This window comes from Papaver somniferum, chromosome 11 (genome assembly GCF_003573695.1).
Source record: "Papaver somniferum cultivar HN1 chromosome 11, ASM357369v1, whole genome shotgun sequence".
Classification (NCBI taxonomy): Eukaryota; Viridiplantae; Streptophyta; class Magnoliopsida; order Ranunculales; family Papaveraceae; genus Papaver; species Papaver somniferum.
The window spans coordinates 134,795,535-134,814,590 of record NC_039368.1 but is presented as its reverse complement, the minus strand read 5'-3'; the positions used below and the strand labels follow the sequence as shown (position 1 = coordinate 134,814,590).

Sequence of the window (19,056 nt, the reverse complement as noted above, 5' to 3'; positions counted from 1 at the left end):
TCACTATTTTGGAATTGGGGACTTAAACGAAGACAATAACATGGGAATACAATTCAGTTTTCAACAGCTTTGAAGATGTCTAGTATTTTACAGTTTTCTCTTATACTCTCTGACTCACTGCTCAAACATTATTGACTTTTACCGACACTAGAAGAATTTTTCATGTAAAAAAGTGACTCGGAACTGCTAGCTAATTAATTCCTGACCCCAAAAAATGACATAACCTCGTGAGTAGTATATTGTTTTTAGTTACACAATAACACGAGACAAACTTACTTTATTGACCATCTTGTTTTGTTCGAGACATATCTACCAAAACGTGCAACATGCATGCACAATTTTAATCAATTAATTTTATATTTTAAAAGCATATATTTTACTTTTTTGTTGTTGTTCATAGGGCATGTGAAGAATAAAAGGATATCCTTTCCCAAACAATTCAGTTGCCCACTGTTTTCAAAGGCTGCTGCAAGAGGTTACTAAATTCCACTCGCAATCGGATACTTGATTACTGTATCGGGTGGTGAGGAATGTCTTTTTCATGTGGATTTGATAAAACACCTGTGAAATTTGATAACTCCTTGTTAGAGGTGTAAATTGGGTTGTGCCACCACGAGCACAGCCCAACACAACACGCTAAAATCTGATCCCAGCCCAGCACGTTAGTTTCATGGGTTGTGCTGGGTTAGCCTAATCAGCACAGTAGCACAACACAGCACGGATAAGCACGTGCCCCGCCCAGCACAGCACATTAAGAAAGCGCGTCATAGCATGCACAAGTAAACCATATAACAAGGCATAATACATCACATTTTGTGTATATTTCACAAAAGAATTACTATTCTCGCTAGTTTTTGACATTTTATGTTGGCTTATTTTTATAACAACACATATAATACCTAAATATTTGGAAAATATATATCGTTATTATAATCCGTTACCTATATTTGACTAGAACATTAATTTACATGGCAAAGATCCAATTTTATATTTGATGGGCTATTTCTTTGTATTGAATAAACTTGTTAATTTTACTTGAAACAATTTCAAATGATATGTTGTCTATTTAAATTCTCGTGATAATGTCCGAATAAGTGATTTCAAATTGTTTATGTCACGTGTGCCAGCACGGCACGGCACGACACAACATGTTTATTCGTGTGTTGTGCCCGTGGGTTGTGCTGTGCCTAGCTTTTGACTAGTAAAGCATGACACAACACGTTTAAATCGTTGGCACAGCACAACACGACACATGACACGTGAAGCACGCGATTTCGTGTGCCGGACGGGTACGTTTTACACCTCTACTCCTTGCAGTAGTTACGTTTTCGTGTTAGGAAAGGAGAGATTATCTGTTTGGCTAACATCTCTTTTTTCGAGAAGTTGTACTGTTTGTGCTTTCTTTTTGTGCCTAGGCTATTTTTATCTCTTGTCATGTTTTGAGTCATTTTCTTATGATACGAAAGGTCATGACTAAAGGAAAAAGAGTCCGACCGTCTTGGAAACCTCCTCTAGAGGTTTAAACCAATGTTTGGAAAAGATGGTTGTGGGCATGGAATTGATTTATCATTGCCTTTATCCGGAAAAAGAATGTTGTGGAGGAAATTTAGCAAAGATTTTTTGAGCCATCTAATGGCAAACCATGTGATGGAACAATGGACGGTCCTAGCCGGACACATCCAAGCTAATTAATGACAAAAGCTCATTCATTATGCGCAATTTCCAGGCAGGTTCCTAGCTCCCTGACAATGCCGTTGTGAACCGTCGCATGTATCTGCATTCCTATGCTGTCGTTATTGTGCTTTATTTTCCTTTTGTTGTTGGACCGACCTGTATGATAAATGGTAGATCTTGCTGAACAAAGACATACGAAACTGCGGTTTAGACAATAGTTGCAATAGACAACAACGGATACGATTTTGTACGGATGGCTGTCATGGGACGGCATGCATCAAAATAGGACTAATAGAATCTTAGAGTAGAAGCCAAAACCGACAGGGGAGAAAACCTGACCCGTAAGTAAAACGTATTCATATGCTTCTTCCACGAAATTTCCTTCTTAGTTATGCATGCAAATCTCACAAATATATTCATCTTCCTCCTTGAAGGCCTTGACAAAATAAGCTCCCATATTGAACAATGACGAAACCCTCACTTCCTATTGACCGAAATAGACCTTTTCTAATGTAGAAGTTATGGTGGACACTTTACATAGACCTATTTGTGGGAATATCAATATCTGGATTACACTTTGTTTACATTAAGCATTTAACCGTTCGTTAGTAACGGCGGCGTCCACAAAAAAATAGGTGTAACCTAAAAAAATTCGTTACACCAAATACTTAACTGTATATTAGTAACACCATCTCATGTGAACAATACTTTCGTCAAACTCCCGTTCTATTCCGTGAAACTCCCACTCTATTTCAAGACAAACTGTAGATAGTTAATGTTGTGAGCCCACGGAATAGTCAAACTACATTCACTGCAAGATGTTGTTTGAACAGTTCTTCACTGCTGGATTTTCTCGAGTTTGCGGTACAAAATAGCTAATTAAGAATGTTAATTCAATGGCGATCGAACTGTTTTTTTTTTATACCGTTTAAGTGGTAGAGTTGATGGGAGTATAAATATGATAAAAGAGTCTGTCTACTACCATCTAAAAAGATAAAAAAAAAATTGTAAGATAAAGAATTTAAACCAAAAGGGAATCGTGTTATTGTGGAAATCTTGTTGGTAAGGAAATTGTGTTAGTAAGGAAAATGCATGGCCACGCGGCATGAAGAATCCCCGCGCACACGTAATGAAAAATGCATCGTCATGGGAAGGTCGAAACCCCGTCCACAATGATTTAAAAAGACATTAGCACAGGGCGGAACGAAGCCCCACCCACACCAAATCAAAAATATCGTTAAAGGAAAATAACACTACAAGAAAATCTACCTATTGCTTCACTATATATTGCCACACCTTCAATATAGGTGTTGCAAAAACAAATTTCTAGTCACAATACTTTTCAGCTGCAACTAAAAGCTATAATTTACTGCTGCAAAATGAAACATTTGTCACACAACTTTAACAACAATATGAAAAAAGTGTGGCAAAAAAGTATAATCTCTTGCTGCAGCAATAAAGATCAGGTGCTGCAATAGACTTATTGCTACATAGGTTATTGCGGCACTAGTAGGGGTTTCCACCATAACCATTGGGTACTGCAATAGGTTAAGTTTCTTGTAGTGGTATAAGCCCGGTGCATAGCACGGGAACTAATCTGGTTCTGCATTAAAATCCTATCTAATATACTTTGTGGTAGGTAGGGATGGTTATGTATCACACTATCATTTGAATGACTCGCTTGGTGAGATGACTCCAACATCAAAAAGTTATTGCTAGGCTCAGGAACGGACCCAATAAAGATCACCTATATTGGGTGGGGGTAGTTAATCAAGAAAGACTACGTTTAGTACTCCGTCCTTGCCTAGACTAGATCTACTTCAAACCTTGTTTCGGTGAACATAATTCACCGTGCGTACACATCGGTATTCACTTTGGACCAGACTGGTCTACCTCCGATATCATTCCCGTCAACGTTTAAACACTTGTTTTCCTGGCTATTGTAAGTCGTTTTACTTAGGATGGGCAAGAACCCTAATACTCTGTTAGGAAAACGTCAGATGAATCAAGCCAAACAATGCATGTAGTGGGAATGGATAGTAAACGTACTAGTGCTCACGCAAGAAATGTAAGGGAAGACTAGCTGGATAATTTCTAAGTTCCAACCACTACCATCATAATGGTGATTAATTGTTGGCATTCGAATGTACACATCCATGGTGTATCAGTGAACACGTACAGTGCTTGAAGATGTGGTGTTCAAAGACCGGAAGACCCTACTGCACGTTTAATGCAGTCCTTTGGCAGTTTGGTTTACGAAGGAGGATCCAAACATTTGTAGACCTAAAAATATTCTTCTGGATACGAATTCTGTGATGTAAAATCTATCATTGTGGCACAATGTGTGCCCCTCAGACAAATTTGTTTGGTGTCCTTAAAGTCTGTCTTGAACGTTTTTGTGGGGACATCCCTCTTTTTGAGGGGACCACTCACCCAACTAAAAATAAAAACCCTTTTATTTATTTTCCTTTTTTAAATTTTTTTTTTTATTATACTAGTGGATAAATATTATTAAATGAAACTAGTTGGAAGCCTAACAAGTTAAGCTCCAACGACAGGTTGTTGTGCTAATCTATCAGCGAGCCTCATGGGTAACCTAGCCACATTGGAAATTCGAACTTGGGACCTCTTTGAGAGCATGAAATTTTGGAGAACAGGGATGGCAAGCTGAACTAGGGGCCGTTTTCTCTTTAATGTTCATTTCTTTTTTTTTTTACTTTTTTATCTTAAGTTTTGTAAATTCTTTTTTAATTTATCAAGTTTCTTTTGATTCGGCTAGTTTTCCTCAGTATTATATCTTCGACCGGGAAAAAAACACATCGAACCTTAGTACATATTTAAGTTCGGCAAGGAAAAATAAAAAATCCTAGGTGAACCTAATATACAAAAAAATTATACTAAAAGAAATAAAAAGAGAAATAACAAACTTAGAAAAAATAATAATTAATAACGTAATTTAAATAAGTAAAGGTTAACCCTGTCCATAGCATTAGGACATCCTTATCACCAAATGATAGATGGAATAGTCGTTTAAGAGTTTTACAACTTAAAACGATGTAACTTTTGATGATGGAGTCTCTATAGATACTGTTAACAGTTTCTTTAGTGGCAATTACATATGAACCGTTCCCTGACCATGGTTCTGACGGATACGTTACTTCAGATAGAATCTGCAGAGTGACTATGAGACCAGTATTCTTTTACAAGTTTCGCAAACAGAGATCCTTCTGTGTTCATCAATTTCATTGGCTCGTCATATTCCGTTATTTTTCCTGACAAACAAGATGAACACATCGTCAGTTTAAATGAAAATGAAGAGGACTTATAAATCTACAGAACATTAGAAAGTTTTTGGAAGGTCGATTGGTCAATAATAGTGTTATGTAAGGTTAAGAGGCATTATAAAGCTTACCATCACTGAGGGCAAGCACCATTGTGCAGTCCATCACGGTTGGAATTCTGTGAGCCACTGTGATCACAGTGCAGTCAGCAAATTCAACCCTTATGGTCTTCTGTAGAATAGAGTCGGTTGCATTGTCAATTGATGCAGTGGCTTCATCCAACACTAGAATTCGGCATCTCCTCAACAGCGCACGACCCAAACAGAACAGTTGGCGTTGCCCCATGCTCCAATTTGATCCATCGTCTGCGACTGCAATATCAAATTGACATTAATGACTTGGACCTCTAAGACAATGGAACCACATTCAATATCTTGAAAGAATACCTAGTGAATCCAATCCATCTCCTTTCTCTCGTACTGCTTCTTCAAGCTGGCACTTTCCGAGAACCTTATGAGCATACATGAAAAATCATTCTTATTATTGCGGCAAATGATTATTTGATTTTGTTCAACTGTATCATGTCAGCAAAAATTATACCTCCCAAATTTCCTGGTCAGAGTGTTGAGACAGAGGATCCAAATTGTATCTAACAGTACCATTGAAGAGAATAGGATCCTGAGGTATAATACCTAACCGCGATCTCAGATCATGAAGTCCAATGGTAGAGATGTCAATGCTATCTATGACCACTCGTCCCCCTACTGGCTCTACCAAACGGAAAAGAGCACCTATCATAGTCGTCTTCCCACTGCCGGTCCTGCCAACAATCCCAATCTTGTGTCCTCCTTCAAATGTGCAACTAATTCCTTGAAGAACAAGGGGAGTATTGGGCCTATATCTGACCTGCTTGTGACCAATTCATTATTCTTTGAATTGAAAATGAAAATGCAAATATTTCACAAAGGTTACCTTTAAATCCAGAATCTCAACTCTGCCAACAGAGGGCCAACTAGGTAAGGGTCGCTTCGCTTCAATGACTTTTGGGGCTTCACTGGGAATGTGCAGATATTGGTTTAGTCTTTCAACAGAAATGATATGATTTGCTAATGTGCACTGGTACTGGATTGAGATAACGAGGGAAATGTTCAGAGAAAGACCATATGACAATGCCATTCCAACAAATCCTGCAGTAGAGATTAGTTATCATATAATAATTTAGTATCCAGGTATACGGTAGAACACCCAACACATAAGTGATACAGATGTTGTAATTGTTAAGCAGCACCTACCAGAACTAAATGTTCCCAGTGGAAGCAAAACCATCACAAGTGCAGAAGTGGAAAGGACAACAGCACTTAGTGTTTCCAAACGTTGGATCAACCACTCGTTTGCTGAGAAAATGTGAAAAAATGGACTTGAATTGTTGTCTATGAGGTCCAGATTCTCAGCAAAGAATCTATCTTCCTCCTCAAATGCTCTGATTGTCATTGCCCCAGCAATGGATTCGGCGAGATGGTTTGCTATCATAGATTTAGTTGTTCCATTGATTCGCATGAACTCTTTTGCAGAAGCGAAGTAGTATTTCTAAGGGAGAAAGAAAATTCCACAAAGTTAAAAAAAAAAAAAAAAAAAAAAAAGAGGCCATTGAAAATTCACAAGCAAGCCGGTTCAATACCTGTAAGCAGATTGCCATTAGTATCATGGGTATGGAGACAAATAACACTGGCCAAGTAATAACGGCTAATACCCCAAGATTAGCATATGCACCCATAGCCACAACGACAGAGAGTATTAAGCTGAATGGAATATCAAGGTCTACAATACTCAAATCAGAAGAGACCTACATAAGAAACATGGAATTAAGGTTTAACACATACTTATTAAAAAATGAATAAATAAAATCTGGTTTTAATGCTCTTACCCGACTCAGTATCCTTCCCAAAGGCGTGGAGTCATAGAAAGACATGGGCGCATGGAAAAGACAGTTCAATAGCTGGTAAAATAAGGACTTCGATGATTGGAGACCCATAGCAACTGTAGCAATCATTCTAACAAGTACAAGAAATATTGTGCCACATCCAATAACTAAGTAAACTACAATCAGTCGTAATTTAGTGACTTGAGGGTTCTCAACATTCGCAGCCATCCAAGAGTTCTGTAGTATTTGTAAACCCACAAAAATGATGTGGGCCAGAATTGCTATAGAGAAGTAGATGAAGCCTTTGTTCTGATTCAGATACTGCAGATATGGTTTTAGACCGGTGTCTCCAGATTCCCTCTCTTCAAGCTTAATCAACTGATGACCAACTGATTTCAACTGTTTCTCACCATAAGTTTTAGCAATTTCTTTTGAAGAGGTTCCATAACTCAGAGATGAGGATACTTCTGAAAAACTTTCAGAACCAGCTGTATCTTTGTGTGCATTTACAAGTTCAGAAAACTCTTGACAAGATGCCAGCAACACATGATAAGGAGCGGCACGTAAGATTTTCCCATCTGACATCAGCTGCAACGGAAGCCACATTGTTTCATGGTTAAGTTCAGATATCCTAGAAGTTATTCATAGATCAGCAAGTTTCAACAACATTCAGTATTTCGGTTTTCGGTGGATTGGGTCATCCAAAAGGTCTTGCATCATCTATTATGTTATCAAAATGGAGCATAACGATTAAAGTAGTCGTAAGGATTAGAAATGCAATCTCACCAAAACAGAATCAAATTTAGGAAGAAAATCGACTTGATGTGTCACAAGTAAGACTGTCTTTGCTGATAGAGCTCCCATTACATACTCCTGCACAACCAATCTAATTGAATAAACTTTAGACAGAAAGAATTTTCAATTAGAAAAAGAAGAGAATTATTTTAAGGAAGAGTCGCGAACTGACGTTAAATAGGTTTGTAGCAGTGTGAGCATCAACGGCGCTAAATGGATCATCCATCAAGTATATATCAGCATCCTGATAGAGAGCACGAGCAAGTTGAATGCGCTGCTTCTGGCCACCACTCAGATTAACTCCTCTTTCTCCAATTTCCGTCAGATCCCCGAAAGGAAGCATTTCAAGGTCCTTTAGAAGTGAGCACTTCACTAATGTTTCTTGGTACGTTATTCTGTCCATGTTGCATCCGAAAAGAATATTATCTTGTATGGTTCCAGTTTGAATCCATGCCATCTGTGAAACATACGCAATCTTACCATAAATTTGAACCTGCGGAGGAGAGAAAATGAACAACATTAACTATTTATGAATATTCAAAACTAAAGTTATTCCGTAGATAAGCATGGCAACCTTAAGCAATGATACACCAAAAATGTACTGCTATATATAAAAAGTTAAAAACTAACCGTTCCCTCAGTGTTCAAAACTTCTCCAAGAATTGCTGCTAACATAGTTGATTTTCCTGCACCAACCTCACCACAGACAGCAACCTTCTCACCAGGTTTAACCTCCAGGTTTATACTGCTAAGTGTAGGCTTTAACGCATTCTCTTCCCATGAAAAATTGCCCAATTTGATAGAAATTGCTGGCCTAAGTTGGTCTCCATTATCCTTTTGCTTAGAAATCCCAGTCTGTAGCTCCTGTGCCCCAAGAAACCTTGTGATCCGTGCTAACGCAACTTTTGCTTGAATAACCACACCAATAACCTCAGGAATTGCTCGAACAGGTTCCTGAACAAGACGTAAAGTTGCTAGAAAAGTAAAAGCATTACTAGCATAAAGCGGAACACCAAGAAAGTAACATGCCCCAAAAGTAGCTGCCGAAACCAATACTGGGGATGACCAAAGGAGAATCGCATTGTAAGCTCTCCGCAGCTGCACTGCAGACAACCACTTAAGTTCTTCTTCTCGCAATCTTTCAATCACACTCTTGAAATGTGTCTCCCAAGCATACAACTTCAAAATCTTCATGTTCACAAGGGCTTCTGATATAGCCTTTAGTCTCTCATCCTGTGCAACCATAAGGTTGGACTGGAATTTATGTTGTAGTTTAGCCACGGGAGCATTGCATAACACATTTAATACTATTACAACCAATGCTGCAATTGTAGCAAGCCCCACAGTATGAAAAAGAATGACTAGTGCAATGCAAAGTTGCAGAGTTGTTGTCCATGTCTGGTGAAACCAATAAGGGAATTCACCAATCCTATAAGCGTCTACAGTAACATAGTTTGTTATCTCTCCAGCCGAATGTACCATCCTAGCAGAATTAGAAAGCCTCAGTTGCTTTTTATAGATGGCTGCCGAGAGAATTGATCTGATTTTTATGCCTATCAATCTACTACGGAAGTACCATTGCCTTTGCGCCAATGACTCAAAGAATTTTGTGAAGAATAATGAAACAACCAAAACATACCCTTCATATTTAAAAGTTTGTTTCCCTTCTGCAACCTTAATGAAGGCGTTAAGAAGAAGAGGACCAGCAGACATAGTGAGTATCTTGAGCAACGCGAAAAATCCAGATATTAATATCTCCTTCCAGTAACAAAGAAACATAGTCCATAAAATTGATGGTGGTTCAGATGCATTCGTTTGCTTCTGCGAATTTAGTCGGTCCATAAACAACATATAACAACTCTTTGCTCGATCTACCTTCCGCAACTGCGGTATATCTGCATCATTAAGGGTTTTCTCCTTACCACTCTTCATCAACGGGTTTAACCACCAAAATGTCATTTTACTAAGAAATCCTGCCATCGCGAAAGGAGTTTCACTTCCCACATCTGCTTCAATATGTCCATTAGATCCACCATTCAAAGGTGCATAAAGAGAATTTCTGTCCCCAGTTTCACTTGTATCTTCTGAATGGTTTCCCTTCGAAGTGCATAATAATAGAAGCGCTGCTCCAGGAAGTAATAGTATGTCTAGAACAATGTTAACTGAATCCATTTTCTCGACCACAAGGACCAACACTGCCGAAAAACAAAGAAGTCCAGCAATCAAGCATGTAACTACAGAACAAAGCCTTAACATCCCTTTCCCAAATTTCTTTCCCCTAAGGCTAACATTTAAACTAAGAATCAACCATGTGAATCCCTGAAATAATAGTACAACCCATCGATGCAAAGGCAACACACCTATCTGTTTACTAACTTGAAGAATCCCCAAACCCAAGTATGCCGATCCAACACAACCATTATAAACAGCAGAAACAATCTCCAAGGAAGTATAACCACGCGAAGCATTACTAACCGTCTTCGCAGAAGAAGGCTTCGAAATAACAGCAGTTGACAATAACACAAATAGTAGCAGGACATCTAAGCAAACGACAACGCCATTGTGTACACAAGAAGAAGGTTTCAGAAGTTCAAAAAAACCACATGTTGCACCATTACAATCAGAATCTCCGCAAAATAATGTCCAGAGATTCTCCATGATTATGTTTACAAATTCTGCTTCTGTTTAGCAATGAAAGCACTATGTAACTTAAGAATTTCATATACCACTAACCAAAATAAGTAACCAATCCAAGACCAATCAAACATACCCAAAGCAAAATTCTTAAACACAATTACTAAAAACCCATGTAATTGATAATTTAAGAAGCCAGAACCATGTAAAATCTATAAATTCAGAGAAATGAAAACAAATACGTACCATAAAATTCCGAGAAGCATTATTCGGAGAAATGGGATTGTGAATCTCCGGTTACTTTGGATGACGAGGAGGTTGACTTAGAAGTGAACCACATACTGGGATAGATTCTTTTCACAGCAGGACCTACAATAATTTCAGCCATAAGAAAAGAAGCACGATTCTTGTTCTTTTGGTGACATGCTAAGCATATTTCGTCATTGCTGGCGTATTTATAATCATCATTGTATAAAGCTATAAAGAGAAATGAACAGATGACTCACCCTCCCTAAAATCCAAAGAAAGTATTGCAGAAAAACCCAAAACTCCTTCTGTGTCTATATCTTTAGGTCCGGCCACACACTAGATTCTCATCCAAAAACTAACATAATTTTCATTCAATAATTTCTTTATTAGATTGAAAGGGAGCATTCATCAAACACACCTTATTCAATTTCAAAACTACTCTAATTCTCCAAATCCTAATAACCAAATACATCGATTTTTGAGGGTATTACCAGGTTTTGTCTGGTGATTGGTTCAGCATCAGTATTTTTTACATAATAATCAATACTTGATTAATTAATTTTTCAGCATATACTGTATACTATTATTTTACTGATCAACATCACAATCAATCAAGTAGCAGATAAAAGAAAAAGAATGTAATAGAAAAAAAACACATCAATGGCCGGAGAACCGGTATTTTGTTTACTTACTAATTACTATCGTGGTATGCTGGCCGCATAATCCCAGAGCTCACATCAACTACTGCCGTTGCTGATTTTTTTTGCCGCCTCCGTTGTTTTCTTTGTTTTAAAGAGTCTATATGCCGGTTGTGGGTTTTAAGAAGACTAGAATTCCAATGCAAGTGATGTTTGGGTATGTGGCGTCGCGTCTAGCAATTGAGTACGAGCGCGTTTGGTTGTGAGAACTGACAAGTAGAAACTGAAGTCAAAGATTAAAAAATATTTGGGTGATTCATAAAAAAATTGATTTTTCTATTTCCGACAAGATTTCTGAAATTTTCTTGCTCCCAGACTTCTAGAAATCGAAAATTTAATTCTCGATGTGTATCCAAATAGGCCATAAACAAACAGTAATGATGATTGTTGTACGGGGTGAATCCCGCACATAAAACCGTGTGAGGAGCCTAGTTAGTAAGTTCGCGAATGATTCGCGAATTTTTTCGTATCACGGATTTTACCGTCTTATCCGCGTACGTTTGCAACTCCGAACTCAAGTCGCGTATTATGTGGCATTTCCGGATTATTCGCGAATAGTTCACAAATTTTACGTATTCCGAATGATACGTCCGCTTAATTCGCCATAAATTCTTTAGCTTTTACTTTTCAAAGACTTCACTTTTTGGGCTTTACTGCCTCCCGAGCATACACGACCGAATATTAGACGTGTTGTAATTTTTATGAAACAAAAACGACTGAAGAGATTTGAAGGTGAAGGTGAGAGAGATATCAAACTCATTAACCAAGCATCTAAACCACCATACGCCGTCCTCTTGAATAACTAATGTTGTATATATTATTAATATCATCATATTGAGTTTATTTTTTCCTTAAATAACTCACACATATGCATAAAAATTGGTCTATGACCTCATAAATACAAATCATTTGTTATATATAGATACCGAATTTTCAGAGCCGAACTCACATTTATAAATCGAATTATACACGTACGTATGCCGTTCCGAATTAATGACGAATCACGTCCCGTTGACCGAATTTTGGGCCGAATCTGGATTTTACAAAACAGTATAATACTTGTACGTTTGCCGTTCCGTACGTTTTCCGAATCCCGAATTGCTAACTAGGGTGAGGAGAGGTGGGAGAGTGCCGGGACCCACATAATCCTTTACCCTCCTGATGGTGAGAACGCTCCCCTCTCTGCCGCACGATCTGTCCTCGGGATTTCACCACGTATTTTTGGTTGTCGACGTAGCATCGTCCATAAACAAATACTCCCTCCGTCCCACTATTAAGGGACCTAGTTCAAGTTTGCACAATTTTTAAGGCAAGTAAGGAGAAATGTATTTTTAAGCATTTTTTACAGTTATACCCTTATGGATAATAAATAGTGAAATTTTGAAATGGTTTATCTCTCAAACTACACCACGGATGTTCGCAAACTTCGTACCATTGAATAGCATTTTAAAACACCTATGTAATAAATATAAACATGACTATCAAATTATGCATATTTCTTATATTTCTTATAATCAATTAAAGGATAATTTTAGAAATATCTCCTTGTTTAGTGATAGAGGTCACTTAATGGTGGGACAAAATCTAAAAGTAACTAGTCACTTATTAGTGGGACGGAGGGAGTAAGAAGCTACTATTTAAGGTGGGCCAGTTAACAATGTAATGAATAGGTCCCACCTGACCAGACATAAACCGAACTTGTGCCACATCATTCTCTATATTTTAGTGATGTTTTATGAAGCTGCTAGCCATCCCACTTTCATACACCACCATTTTACACCCCTATGTGTCACTCTCATCCACCGTAGATTTAATCCTCAGTCTATCCCACCTGGGAAAAATAGGGGATCCGTTTTAAAAGTGAGCCAATAAGTCATTGACACATAGGGGTGTAAATTTTTTGGGTATAAATGTAAGGGATTTCTAGCATTTTCGGATGTTTTATTTCACGAAATGATTTGTACACCGGAAGACTTTTCTCGTAGTATCACCATGCAAGTGTGATGGTAAGACCCACCTCCACCATTACCAATTATAGATGATAGGGTCATTCCCTATCATCCATTCGATCTCCAGCTTTTGATAATAACAGAATTTATCTCGGTCAATGTAGAATCATCGTTTATTTTATCTCAAAAATTCTTGATGAACTACCTTCTGAAACCATATGAAAAGAGCCTTCATATATTCTCGTACACGGTGGGCCCCAAAAGTGGCCCTTGTTTAATTCCAAGGGAAGTGGGATCCATTTGATGTGAGAGGAGTAGGACTGCACATGGGTCGATTTGGGTCGGTTTTGGCCTCACCCACCACCCAACCCACTAACAGAAGTTGTCACCCGCAACCGACCCAACATCACAATGGGTCGATTTTCACTCGACCCACATTACGGCGAGTTTTGGTCGGGTGGGTGGAGGGTTACCCACCATAATATAAAATGAACATTACAAATTTACAATAATACAGTTACAGTTACTAACAAAGTGTTTACATAATAAAAATCCAGAGAAGTAAGAAGTTGATGCAAAATTGCAAACTCCAAAGTGATAAAGCTAACAATAACAAGAACATAGTTCAATTGTTCAAAGCTCAAAAGATAAAAGAGTTCATTACTATTGAGTATTGCCTACTATACTAAAGCCTAAGATCATATAAAGCGACCAGCAGAAAAGATGTGGATGTTTTACCTCCGAATGCGCTGAAAGCCTGAAATAAGACGAAGTATGTAAATTAGTTACAAAAACAAAAATGAAACAGAAAAACAATGAACTCAGAAAGATCAAGCTACTGACAATGACCCTTGGCGTCATTACCTTGTCTAAGCCAATAGGAATCAATCATCTATGACGATGGAAGAAGCAGCAAGGTCACCAAATAGCTCTCCATCCATTGTGACAAGCAAACACCCACATTGTACGGATGATTTACAGAACATCAACAAACTCAAATATCATTTCATATTTCCAATAAAGTATACCAAACACATTATGAGACAGTCCCCCTTCACAAAGAAGAGAATCAAGCTTCATTCATAATAAAGTCAGAACTAGTGAAGCTATCGATATTACGTGATTAACATAACTTCGAAAGTTAACAGGACCAACATCAAAAGATAAACAACAAAGCTGAATTACTTGTAAATTAAAGTGTGTGGCCAAGTTGTGGCTTTATTGTTGTCTTCAAGACTCAAACTTAGAAACCACACCAACCTAAAGTAATCAAAGACATTCCAACACCATCAAAGCCAATGCAGAGGAAACAACAACAATTTATGGAAACCCATATCTTTGGCATCATCAACAACAACACTAGCTCATTCAATACTAGTTATAACAACTAAATATAGAGACAAAATCAAACCAATCTTGAAAGCATGCTAACTGAATCATTGTTGATGACTGACCTATGTCTGTTTCAGTAGACAAAGTAAGCAATGAACCTTTGTTTTTCAATTCCAAGACTTTCGGTCTTCTTCAGTTCTAATCAATGAACCATGCGCACAGGATCTAGCACACGAACATTTCCATATCTGTAACAAAAAAAAATCAATGAGTCAAACAAGAGACTGAAATTGAAATCACCAGTACCCTAATTGAAATAAAAAACAAGTAATTCATCACACCCTAATTGAAACCACCAGTATAAGCACTCAGATTACATAAAGCAGATAAACCCCAAACTTAAATTAAAAAACAACACCCTAAACAGATATACCCTAAATTGAAAATTACAAGAAATTACATAATCAAAAAATTACAAGTTTACATCGGTTCCTAGTCTTACCTTCCGTTATTGGTCTGATGCTGGTGATGCCGGTGATCCACAAAGCGAATCTGATTTGAGAGATGAGAAGGGTTTCGTGAAAAATGGAGTCTTACTGTCTGAGAAGGAGAGAAGAGGCGGAAGAGAAGGGTTTCGTGAAAAATGCGATTAGGTTAGGTCTTTTATTTCATCTCTTCAACGGGTGCAATTTATTCAAGGTTAGAATTAGATAATCTAAGGGTCAGGAATAGTTTTGGGCGGGTGGGTGGGTCGGTTCGGGTGACGGAAGTTTCTAACCGCAACCGACTCAACATACGGTGAGTTCTCGCGTTCCTCACCCATAGTCGACCCATGCTTAGGTGGGTTGAATCGGGTGCGGGTATTTTTCGGCGGGTGCGGGTTGGGTTGGCGGGTTGGGTCGGTTATGTGCATCCCTAGAGAGGATAGGTTTTCTTTTTACTGCAAAACTATATATTTCATAGATAAAAACGTATCCACCGGCTAACTCGATACTCGTCTAGACGAAAGATCCGAATAATGGTATCAAGCTCCATAGCAATATATAAAACAAAAAAAAGAAATTATAATCCAGGTTGGAATATACCATTTTACCAAACTCGTGAGATAGGGTTAAACCCAGATTAATTCGGGTGTACCAAATAAAACAAAATAGGGTCATTAAGAAGTAAACCCTAAAACCCCTTAGACATATAATTTTGAAAATGGCTAAATTGTCCTTATTTAATTAACTTTTTTTGCTAGGTTCCTTATTTAATTAACACTAATCAGCATGTTTAGTTTAGTTAATTTAGTTAGATTAATTAGTTGAATTAAATGTTATGAAATCTTGTTTAGGTTAGATTGAATTTATAAATTTTGTTGGAAGATTTTTGAGAAAAAAATTGATTTGAAATTTTGTTTCCAACGAAAATAAAACTACACTAGCTAAACACTTTTAAAAAGGGGATTGCAAAAATGTTTAATGGTTTCATTCTCAAAATTACAGAAGAAATCAACAATTTCAGAGTTGAAAGTATGAAAAGTTGGCAAGGTCGACAAATATGAAAGATAACGACCATCGATAATTGGCATGTTGGTAATGATGACGACCAATGCGATTTTTCATACAGAGAAAGGTATTACAAATGCATGATTAGTCGGCGAGGTATTAGTCATCAATAGGAGTGTCAAACACCGACGACTGGAAACTTTATACACAATCTTATCACGATTGCAGATAAAAAACCATGACGACTAAATGAAAAATGGGACACAGAGAAAGATTGATTTAAGCTGTTATTGGTCGTCATGGTCGAAATTGCATAAAGTGACGACGAACACAAAGTCATCAAGGTAGATATTTGAGGATTATGACGACCCTGAAACTTGTAAAACTTATTGAGTCAAAATCGTCAACCTACACAAATTAGACCATGACGAATTTTGAATACAAAGAAAAGTCGTCCTGCTAAAAAAAATGTATCTCCTTGGCGACTTTTCATATGAACTGGAATCATACTGGATATGATATTAGGTATGATTTTATACTCAATCTCAAATTGATTATGTAAATACATACTCGATTTGAGATTGGGAACAAAATTATACTCAATCTCAAACCCCGTAGGCCCAAATTTTAATTTATTTATTTTTTGATTTTTTAGTTTCGTTTTGATTTTTCGTTCTCTTTCTATTTTTGATTTTATCACGTTGGGTTTGAGTTTTAAAGATGAGTTTTGAGGATTGTTTGTGTGAGTTTTAGTTTTACGGTTATGAAAGGGAATTCATGTATTAATAGTAAGGAAAATTTGATCTTTTAATAACATCTTTTACACAACCCTTAGCACACTATATTGAATGGGTTTAAATTTTGTGTACCCCAATTTAACCAGTTTTACCAACTTTTATACATAAGAGACAATTATAATACATTTAAAATGCATAGACATATCCCTCTATGCACCAACTCTTCGTTAATCGTACAAGTTATTATTTTAGATTTCTATTATGGGTTTTTTTGGGCTTCACTAGGTTACTAATAGTAATTCTTATAACCCCTTATCCTCCTATTTTATATAATACCTAATATACCCTTGACATAATTAGTGTTATATATGGTGATTAACTAAATTAACGATGATTAGTGAATGATTAACAAAAATAATCGTCTGATTAATCCTTTGAAAATCAAAAACAAACCTTTTCTTTTGATTTAGAAGTAGGAGAAAGATGTTTTGATGAACTCTTATTGAAAATTTTGGAAGAAACGGATGAAAGACATCCTGAAAATAGTTAGAAAGACCTTGTACCTCCCAATTACAATTTTGTTGATTCAAATCCTTAAAAATCAAGATTAAAATCTGGTTTTTTCAACAATTATGGCTGGGATGTAGCACTCGACCTAAACGTGAATACCGTATGCGGTTAGGAATAGTATGATTCCAAACTGTAACAACAGTTTACGCTGGGACGTGAAGAAATCCTAACCGTGAACCATACGTTCGGCTTGGAAATGAAGAACTTCCGGCGTGAAAAAATCCCAGCCGTATTCAGTATTTGTGGATTGAAACAAATTACGGCTAGGTTTTCCTAGCATATTTCCCAGTCGAAGTTCAAGTTACGACTTTGAATATCTAGCCTACTCAACATGTGTTGTTTTTTTTTTAATATCAGAACAAGTTATGGCTAGTTTTCCTAGCCGTAACTCATGCTTCCGGATGGGAAAACCCAGACTATCGTATTATCACGGCTGGGAAAACCTAGCCGAAAGTAGACCTCTGTTATTTTCTCGTGATTATCAGAATTACTTACATCGGCTAGGAAATCCTAACCGTGAACGATTAATTACAGACGAGAATTAATTTTTTCCCAATCGTGTACCTATTTCATGGCTAGCAATTATTATTTTCCCGCACGTAATATATGGTTTACGGTTGGGAAAATAAGAACTCCCAGCGCAAATAGCTTCAGAAACTGATTTTCTTTTTCCTAAATTCATCGAACCGGACAACTATTCAAAAGCAAAAATAAATGATTGGTTTTCTTAGTTTTTTCTTTTATGATCATCATTTTCATCAAGATGAAATTATGATCATCATCTTCATCATGATTTATGAATGAGAAGAGAAGGAGAAGATAATAGTTTTGGGTTATTTTTCATGATGATCATCCTCATCATGATGAAGTTATGATCATCATCTTCATCATGATTTATGAATGAAATGAGAAGGATGAAGAGAAGATGATAGTTTTAAGTTGTTTTTATTTTTTATGATCCTCATCTTCATCATGATGAAATTATGATCTTCATTTTCATCATGATGAAATCATGATCATCATCTCATCATGATTTGTCAATGAGAAAAGAAGGAGAAGAAGATGAAGTAGATTTAGTTTTTTATTTTTTTTTAAAAAAATAGTGAGATATTGATTTATTTATATATAAGGGTAAATTGGAATTTTCAAATGGATTAGGTCCCCATCCATATTTAGGATATTAGAACCCATTTAAGCATCAAAGACCCATGGAGTTTCAAGCCCAGATAATAGGATTCTTATTTTATCCTCATCTGAAATCTTTTTAATCATATAAGATATAAGTATTTTCATGCAAAGATGTTAGTGAAGTTTTTGCACTGTAAAAAGATATATATGTCTGTGCTTGAGTTGTTCGGGGGTTCATATAGAATCCATTAATATCTTCAAAATAAAAATGCCAGGCTTACCTTAGGCGAGGTCATTAGAACTATTCTGCATTAGAAAGTGCTAGGATTCCTTTCCCTAGAAGTAGGGGCGGGTGTTTAGAGCATCTACAATGGGTTTTTTGGAAATTTCATATATTGTAGGCCATAGAGGATTTTGTGTGTTTTAACAAAAAAATCTTCTCCAATGGAAACTGCAAACGCAAATGTGCGGATGATGTTTCTAGTGGTTTTTTTAGACATCCTCTACTCAATCCTATGGTTTTAGAGCTTCTCCAATCGTGGTTATGTGTGTTTCCTAGGTAAGAACGTAAACAAGACATTTTCGTTCCAATTTTTCC

At 36.9% G+C, this 19,056-nt stretch overlaps 1 protein-coding gene across 1 annotated transcript; it reads right to left on the bottom strand.

The window, feature by feature from the left end:
• Nucleotides 1–4,598: 4,598 nt before the first annotated feature.
• Nucleotides 4,599–10,329, bottom strand: LOC113321761 (ABC transporter C family member 10-like). Its single transcript, XM_026569676.1, has 11 exons — nucleotides 8,302–10,329; nucleotides 7,844–8,164; nucleotides 7,663–7,749; nucleotides 6,880–7,464; nucleotides 6,634–6,798; nucleotides 6,248–6,542; nucleotides 5,928–6,142; nucleotides 5,556–5,861; nucleotides 5,402–5,465; nucleotides 5,087–5,326; nucleotides 4,599–4,946 (listed from the first exon to the last, which is right to left on the bottom strand). The coding sequence occupies exons 1-11, from the start codon at nucleotides 10,327–10,329 to the stop codon at nucleotides 4,834–4,836; spliced, it is 4,419 nt and encodes a 1,472-aa protein (XP_026425461.1). The 3' UTR covers nucleotides 4,599–4,833.
• Nucleotides 10,330–19,056: the final 8,727 nt, after the last annotated feature.